Source organism: Oncorhynchus gorbuscha, linkage group LG07, assembly GCF_021184085.1.
Source record: "Oncorhynchus gorbuscha isolate QuinsamMale2020 ecotype Even-year linkage group LG07, OgorEven_v1.0, whole genome shotgun sequence".
NCBI classification, from domain to species: Eukaryota; Metazoa; Chordata; class Actinopteri; order Salmoniformes; family Salmonidae; genus Oncorhynchus; species Oncorhynchus gorbuscha.
Window position 1 is genome coordinate 56,116,093 of NC_060179.1, and position 9,083 is coordinate 56,125,175.

At 44.2% G+C, this 9,083-nt stretch overlaps 1 protein-coding gene across 1 annotated transcript in view; it reads left to right on the plus strand.

The window, feature by feature from the left end:
- Positions 1-8,399, plus strand: part of LOC124039016 (glutamate receptor ionotropic, NMDA 2C-like) — a 55,949-nt gene extending 47,550 nt beyond the window's left edge. The window contains exons 10-13 of the mRNA XM_046354905.1: positions 807-967; positions 1,201-1,388; positions 1,965-2,197; positions 6,762-8,399. Of these exons, the coding sequence (XP_046210861.1) occupies positions 807-967; positions 1,201-1,388; positions 1,965-2,197; positions 6,762-8,399 (2,220 nt within the window). The remainder of the gene's footprint in view (positions 1-806; positions 968-1,200; positions 1,389-1,964; positions 2,198-6,761) is intronic.
- The last annotated feature ends 684 nt before the right edge of the window (positions 8,400-9,083 follow it).

The window sequence follows — 9,083 nt, forward strand, 5'->3', positions numbered from 1 at the left end:
TTAAATACTGCAGCATCAACAACCCAACCTGGCTCTGGCAATGTGTTCTTAAATGACCCAACTGCTGGGTCAAAATAATCCAACATGTGTTCTGTCCTATATTTACCCAAATTGAGTTGTTTTTAAAGCAGCGTTTTTTTTAGAGTGTGGTAGACTGAACTCAATCAATCAATCAAATGTATTTATAATGTCCTTTTTACATCAGTCGATGTCACAAAGTGCTTATACAGAAACCCGGCCTAAAACCCCAAACAGCAAGCAATGCAGATGTAGAAGCACGGTGGCTAGGAAAAACTCCCTAGAAAGGCAGGAACCTAGGAAGGAACCTAGAGAGGAACCAGGCTCCGAGGGGTGGCCAGTCCTCTTCTGGCAATGACGGGTGGAGATTATAACAGTACATGGCCAAGATGTTCAAATGTTCATAGATGACCAGCAGGGTCAAATAATAATAATCATAGTGGTTGTAGAGGGTGTAACAGGTCAGCACCTCAGGAGTAAATGTCAGTTGGCTTTTCATAGCCGATCATTCAGAGTTAGAGACAGCAGGTGCGGTAGAGAAAGAGAATCGAAAACAGCAGGTCCGGGCTAAAAGCAGGTCCGGGCAATCTATGGCTATTGAATTGACTCAAAAATAATGGCCTTGAATTATATCAAATCTACTCAAATTGAAAAGGGTAGAATGACATTCAATCAAATTAAATTGAATTGAGTGGAACTGCATTTATTTGAATCAGTTTGAAATTAATAGGACGGCTCTGAATTAGATCTCATTGAACTGAATCTCCTCTCCTCATCACTTCCTACAGTTCCAGAAGCCTCAGGAGCACTACCCTCCATTCCGTTTTGGTACGGTCCCTAACGGCAGTACAGAGAGGAACATCAGGAGTAACTACCCTGACATGCATGCACACATGGTCAAATACAACCAGAAAGGAGTGGAGGATGCCCTCAACAGCCTCAAGACAGGGTAAGAAAAATGCACTGCGCTTAACACTGAACACTCCTCCAGCTCTCAACTCTAACCCTCATCCCAATGACCTCAAAATAAATTACAGTCCATTAACCCAAAAATTGGATTTAGTCCCATTTACTGGAAGGAGTTATATTTGGCTCCCTGTGCATCTACTTTATAACTCATTCCTAATATAATCTGGAGATTTATTACATCACTGTCTGAGTATTTTTTGTGTCATTCAATAGGAAGCTGGACGCATTCATCTATGATGCTGCGGTGTTGAACTACATGGCAGGGAAGGATGAGGGATGTAAGCTTGTGACTATCGGCTCTGGGAAAGTGTTTGCCACGACAGGCTATGGTATAGCCCTGCAGAAAGATTCCAGATGGAAACGGCCCATTGACCTGGCCTTGCTGCAGTTCCTGGGAGACGGTGTGCCACTGCAAACACATACGTGCACATGCGCACGCACGCACACGCACGCACACGCACACAGCCTGTAGAGCTGGCACTTCTCCATTTGTTGGTGACAGTGTGTGCAGCAGCACCAGGGGTGAAGCTTAGAGAGCGAGAGAGTTAATATCCTTCCTCACAGTAGGGAGGTGTGAGGATGATAACCATTATGGACACACACACTCATACAGTAGGAGTTAATATCCGCTATCACAGTAGGATCGTAGGAACCACAGGGAGGTGTTAGAGATATCATGAGTGCAGTGTTGGGAATACAAACTATACAACACACACACACACACATACAGACACAGAACAGGTTTCTTATATAGGTATAACAGGAGCTTCAGGTCATACTGATACGGTAGAATTATGGAAGTCGTCTCTTGTTCACTGCTAACCCCAATTTGTCATAAATAATGTGTTCCTCAATAGACTACCCTTATTTGAAAGAAAGCTAAAGCAGCTGACTGAATCTGACTAGTTATTCACTTGTGAGTCCAGTCCCTCCTCAAGGGGATTATGACCATGGCCCCCTCCTCTCCTCTCTCCCAGGTGACACCCAGCGCTTGGAGACGGTCTGGCTGTCAGGCATCTGTCAGAATGAGAAGAACGAGGTGATGAGTAGTAAGCTGGACATAGATAACATGGCCGGGGTCTTCTACATGCTACTGGTGGCCATGGGGCTCAGTCTCTTGGTGTTTGCCTGGGAACATCTACTCTACTGGAAACTACGCAAGAAACTAGACAAGTCTCCTCGCATGGACTTCCTGCTCGCTATCAGCAGGGTGAGACAGGTTTAGAAAGAGAGAGAGGATGTGTGGCCAATGTATGAAGCCTGATATGAGCTCTTAGTACTGTTGACACCGCCTATCATTTCAATGACTACATTATCATCTGCCAGCTATAGTTATAATGAGCACGAACCACAGTTACAATTCCTGCTCAAGATTAGTGTTAATCAACAAGCAATCTATGTAAATAAAGCGTGGTTGTTGTCGAGAGGAGAGGCAGGAGCAAGGAAGGAATAACATTACCAGACAAAAATCTATAGACCCAACTCCAACACCACTCTTACAAAGAGTATGTGTGTGTACGTCCTGCTCTAGCAGAGTGTAATTGCAGAGTTGTGCCTGTATCAGGGCTTATCAGATTTGCAGCTAAATGACTATCTGATAATTAATCCCTACGGGGGCCCCTGAGGGCCAAATTAATTTGGGCTTTGTCAGTTTTTCAGTCGACTGTGAACAGGGCAGTCAGGAGACTCGGCTCTCTGTTTGCTGATGCAGTATGAGTCTATTTGCTCATAAAGTGTGTTCAGTGTGTGCGTGTGCGTGTGTGTGTGTGTGTGTGTGTGTGTGTGTGTGTGTGTGTGTGTGTGTGTGTGTGTGTGTGTGTGTGTGTGTGTGTGTGTGTGTGTGTGTGTGTGTGTGTGTGTGTGTGTGTGTGTGTGTGTATTTGTTTAGCTATAGGCAGTGTTGTAATACTCAAGACAGGTCTCGATCTCGAGTCCGGTATCGAGACCACATTGAGTGTCGGTCATTCCATTCAGCCAGGCCAAATATTCTTCAAACATGAATACAGCATGATAACAGCCTTCATATCTATTATAGACATGTTTGCACAGTGGCAAACCTATAGGCCTTCAGCGTCTGACAGGTTTCTGATTCTGAATGGACATCAACTGTAATAACAGCGCACTCATGTAGGGGAGTGCACTTTTTGTAGAACACAAAGTAGTGGAGGCTATAGCAGATATAAACCATACACCTACTTTTCTTTCAGTGGGCATTGCATATACTTACTTATTAATCCCTACTGATGCGTGTCAAAGTAGTGTAGTGGAGGCATGCAACTTATCAATGATGTGGTACAATAGAGAATTCGTGCACAAAAGAAGCCTCCACAATTGCAAAGCATGTGAAATATATTCACACGTGCGCCGCGCAAACATCCTAGTTTCAGCAGAATATCATCTGCAGGTAGCAAGAGCGTGCAGCACTCAACTTTTTTTGGCATGGAGCAGCTCAGAGAAGAATGACATTTGTAGCCGGTAAATGCTGACTAATGAAACAATGGGTATGCAAACCAGCTAATGAAAAGGTTTAGTCTGAAGTGTTGATTAGTAGGCTATTTGTCAGTGGTGGAAAAAGTACCCAATTGACATACTTGAGTAAAAGAGGAACATACCTTAATAGAAAATGACTCAAATTAAAGTGAAAGTCACCCAGTAAAATCCTACTTGAGTAAAAGTATTTAGTTTTAAATATTCTTAAGTTTCAAAAGTAAATGTCATTGCTAAAATAATTATACTTAAGATTCACAAGTCAAAGTATAAATCACTTCAAATTCCTTCTATAAAGCAATCCAGGCGGCACAATTTTCATGTTTCTTTAAATTACGGATAGCCAGGGGGCACGCTCCAACACTCAGACATCAATTACAAATGAAGCATGTGTAGGGATGACCAGCGACGTTCTCTTGATATGTGTGTGAATTAGACCATTTTCTTTTAGGAATGTAGTGAAGTAAAAGTTGTCAAAAATATAAATAGTAAAGTTAAGATACCCCCAAAAACGACTTAATAAAAAACAATCTGACACAGCGGTTGCATTAAGAACCAGTGTATCTTTAATTATATGTAGTAGAACATGTATCTTTAGTCAAAGTTTATGATGAGTATTTCTGTTATCTGGCGTAGCTTTCTATAATTCCTCCGGATATTTTGGAGGATTTTCTGAACATGGCGTCAATGTAAACCGAGATTTATGGATATAAAATGCATATTGTCGAACAAAACATAAATGTACTGTGTAACATGTCATATGACTGTCATCTGATGAAGATTTTCAAGAGGTTAGTGATAGATTTAAAAAAAATCCTGCTTGGCTACGTTTTTTCTTTGGTTTGGTGGTGGTCTAACATAAATATATGTTGTGTTTTCGCCGTAAAACATTTAAAAAATCTGACACGCTGGGTAGATGAACAAGGTGTTTATCTTTCATTTGAGGTGTTGGACTTGTTAATGTGTGGAGATTAAATATTTCTAAAGAATACTTTTGCATTCCCTGCGCCACCTTTTCAGCTGAACGGGGTGGCGCGTTACGTTTAGTATTTCCAAAACCTTTAGGTGATTTTGCAGAGAGCCACATCAATTTACAGAAATACTCCCAATAAACATTGATAAAAGATACAACTATTATACACAGAATAATAGATTCTTCTCCTTAATGCAATTGCTGTGTCCGATGTCAAAAAAACCTTAAGGACAAAGCACACCATGCTATAATCTGAGTACGGAGCTCAGAGACCAAAACAACCCAAACAGATATCCGCCATGTTGTGTAGTCAACATAAACCATATATTACATGCTAAATATTCCCTTACCTTTGATGATCTTCATCAGAATGCACTCCCAGGAATCCCAGGTCCACAATAAATGCTTGATTTGTTCGATAATGTCCGTTATTTATGTTCAATTAGCTACTTTTGTTAGCGCGTTTGGTATACATATCCAAACGCTGGTTCTGGTCAGCGTTACATTGGACAAAAACTTTAAAAAGTTATATTACAGGTCGAAGAAACATTTCAAATTAAGTACACAATCAACCATTAGGAAGTTTTTAGCCCATTCACTGCTCAATAGGGATGCATTGGAATGCAAACGCTTTCAAAACATGAGGCAGTTCCGGATTGGATTTTTCTCAGGCTTTCGCCTGCAACATCAGTTCTGTTATACTCACAGACAATATTTTTAATGTTTTGGAAACTTTAGAGTGTTTTCTATCCTAAGCTGTCAATTATATGCATATTTTAGCATCTTGTCCTGACAAAATATCCCATTTACTTTGGGAACGTTATTTTTCCAAAAATGAAAATACTGCCCCCTAGTCACAAAAGGCTTTAGACAATGCAGTAAATAAAACTGTTTTGTCCAGGACCGGAGTCTACAGAGACTGGTGAGCTATAGCCAATCAGATCTAGAGTAGGCCTTTATACAAACAAGCCATTTGCCACTCGGCCCTGCCATCATTCACTTTGAAATGGACTGTGTGTTTGCAGGCAGTTGCAACAGCACAACTTTAGATAATTAGACCTCAATCGACAAAAGCCACAAAATACACCTGAAAGGAGTTCTGCAAATGTGTTAACACCATGGGAGTCCTTTTACATTTGGGAACTTTACAGTACTATTGATCAAACAACCATGAAATGTTAGGCTCTCTCTCCCGCAGTTACACACATCAAGAAGTTAAAAAACTAATGCCAGCCAGAGCAAGATGAGCTAATATCTAACGAAGGAACATTAGATTAACCCTCTCAAACGTTTTCAGCGAGTAGGCTCTAAAAATTGTACCGCTGAACCATGGGGAATTGTAGCCTCCTCGTCCTTCTGCAGCTTGCCTGCCAATGCATGCTTGTCCCAACCAAGCACCCAAACTGACTGGTTAAATTTGCTTAGCTTGCTAGCTAGCTACTTCCAGACACAAATTAGAGAACACCTCACTCTGACAATTTTACTGGCTGTAGCAGAGCTGGTTAGGCTGTTTACATGTTATCTAGTGCATTCTTGACTAACTATTACTTTTTTGTCTACATTTATTGACACCGGTCATATTCAGCAGGTGTTGCACATTTGTAAATTCATCAGTTGTTCTGTGCTCTGGCAAACTCAAACAAGGGTGCTCCGGAAAAAGATAGGAGGGGAAGAAGTCAGTCACTCACCCACTCCTCCAATGGCATGACATGACATCCTCCTAGCAGCTTGATAGCTAGCTAGATAACGTTAGAATCTGTGTTTTTAGTTTGCTACATAAATAGATACCCTAACCTATTAGCAACGTTATGACTGATCATTGCGATGTGATTATTGCAATCATTGCCCTTGCTAGTTTGATCGTATTGACATTCCCAGCCTTAGTTATATTAATTTTTTTATTTTACCTTTATTTAACCAGGTAGGCTAGTTGAGAACAAGTTCTCATTTACAACTGCGACCTGGCCAAGATAAAGCACAGCAGTTCGACACATACAACAACACAGAGTTACACATGGAATAAACAAATATACAGTCAATAATACAGTAGAAAAAATAAAAGTCTATATACAGTGAGTGCAAATGAGGTAAGATAAGAGAGTTAAGGCAATAAATAGGCCATGGTGGCGAAGTAATTACAATATCGCAATTAAACACTGGAATGGTAGATGTGCAGAAGATGAATGTTTCATGTTTTAAGTGTAATAGATCATAATTTTCTCACTTCTACCCCCCCATTCCTCTCTTCCTTCCTCTACTTTCCCTCCCTCTATCTAACCTCTATCCCTTTCTCCCTCTCTCTTCCATCTCCCAGGGAATCTACAGTTGCTTCAACGGGGTGGAGGAATCAGACCACCCTAACCTGGCAAACTCAGATCTGACAACTAACTACGCCCAGGCTAACATGCTTAAGATGTTACGCACCGCTAAAGACCTGGTCAACTCTGCCCAGGTCGAGACCTCACTGGACCATGCCACCAAGACCATAGAACACTGGGGTCGCCATGGCGGCAACCTGCCAGTCCACATTCCGCAGCAGGTCACCACGGAAATGGTTCCAGGAGGGTTTTCTCATGTCACAGATAACACACACACACACCTGTCACCCGAGCACCCCCTCATCCCGCAATACTGCACGCTGGGTGTAGTGACTTCTCTGAACAGGCAGAAGGGGCTGGCAAGACCCACGCCCCTACGATACACGCTCCCGGCTCGCACTTCCTCCCTCTACGACAGACCACTTTCTGTTTCTAGTCTCAGTAGCCCTCACCTTGACCTGGCTGGAGGGGACCCCCTCTCTTCCTACTCTCAACCCTCCACAGGTAGGCTGTATGTGGAGCCCCAGCACATCTCCCACCCCCGCTCTCCTTTCATCCCCTATAGTGAGCTTCAGCTGCCAGACATCTACCCCTTCTCTCACCACCCCTCTGCCATCTCCCATCCATCCCACACAGAACCCTCCAGGAAGAATAGGAGGAGCAAGAGCCTCCTCTCAAGGGAATCAGGAGGAGGAGAGTGGAGGAGGCGTAGGGAGGAGAAGACGGTGTGTCTGGGTGAACTCCGGGCCAACCACCTCCAGGAGAACAACGTCTCGCCCCAGATGCCCGACTCCCTGTACCCAGGAACAATGCTCTGTCCTGGGGTAGAAGGCTGCGTTGGCTCCTGGCCTCTTCCCCTGGAGGAGCTGGTTCTGGCAGGCAGACCGAGGCTCCACCGACGGCCATCTTTCCTCCGAGCAACCTGGGGGAGTGAGCGGATTCTCCAGCCGGACGAAACTCTGCCTACATCCCTTGATTGCCAATCACATTCTGCTTTACCAGACCTGTTCCCCTGCGTCATGGCCGACCAAGAAACTCCCACTAAACTCTACAACCCCGCCCCCCTCCGGAACAACCTATGCTACCCTGCCACCTCAACTCGCCAGCATGCGTATCTCCATATAAGGCAGGACCAGAGGAAAGGGAATGGACGTAAGAAGCTGCGGTACTCAAACTCCACCCACCTGCCCACCTACAGGGAGGCCATGCTGGGGGGTCAAGGAGGCGGAGGGGGGGTAGGCCTTGGGGGGGTCCGGAGAGCCACCAACCTGCTCAGCAGACAGTACTCCCACTATCTAACCTCCTACCCTGGGCTGCCTCTCTACCATGGTCCCCTGGACCTTCAGGCTCATTCCCAGGCATCCAGCAACCACGCCAGCCCCAGCCCCGGTACATACCCTAGTCCCAGTCCAGTATGCCAGCTCCTGCCCTGTGGTGGCTTTCGAGGCCAGAGGGGGTTGCTGTACCAGGACAGTCTGTATGGAGCCTATGGGGCCAATGGAGCCTACCGAGAGGACCAGGATCCGGGCTTAGAGCCCCAGAGAGGAGATACATCAGTAGGTTTGAGGTCTGAGGACAGATCCTGTGTGACCCAGCCCTGGGGACGCGTGTCTAGTCTGGAGTCAGAGGTCTGAGAGACACAGACAAATACTGCAGACTTTACATACTGGAATTTATACAATAGAATATACCGTTTGACTTCCACATTTAAGATTTGTGATCCACAGTGACCGTTTTAGAGGGAGGTGGGATATGTCTCATACACAGAAACATGTACACAAAGGATTTGTACAGTAAAGGTGGTAAGCTGAGGGGTAGGTAGGTTGGACAGTTGAACTTCCTTATTTCTTATTGAACAGACAAAGTAGAGTGTTTGACTAAATGTTAAATGGCCATTTTGGAAAAAGCATGAAACTGAAAGGATGTGTAGTGGAGGTAACTGTACTGCAGCTAGCTCAGCTTAGCACAGTGATGTCCCTTTTTCTTCAAATTTCACACTCTTAGAAAAAAGGTGCTATCTAGATCCTAAAATGGTTCTTCGGCTGTCCCTATAGGAGAACCCTTTGAAGAACCCTTGGCTTTTGACGGAATGTTGAATTTACTTGCTGCTTTGAAACATTATATTCCTGTGTTCTGTGCATTGTATTACGTGGCCACGATGTACAGAGTCAGTAGTGTTGCTGTGTGGGGCAGATGCTCTCAAAGATAGCCCAGAGAGCTGTGTGTGCGTATTCTGTGTGTGTGTATATGTGTGCTGTGTGTGTTGTCAGCCCTTGCCGGGTTATTTCCTTCTCCACTGAGCCGAGCAAAAGGGGAAC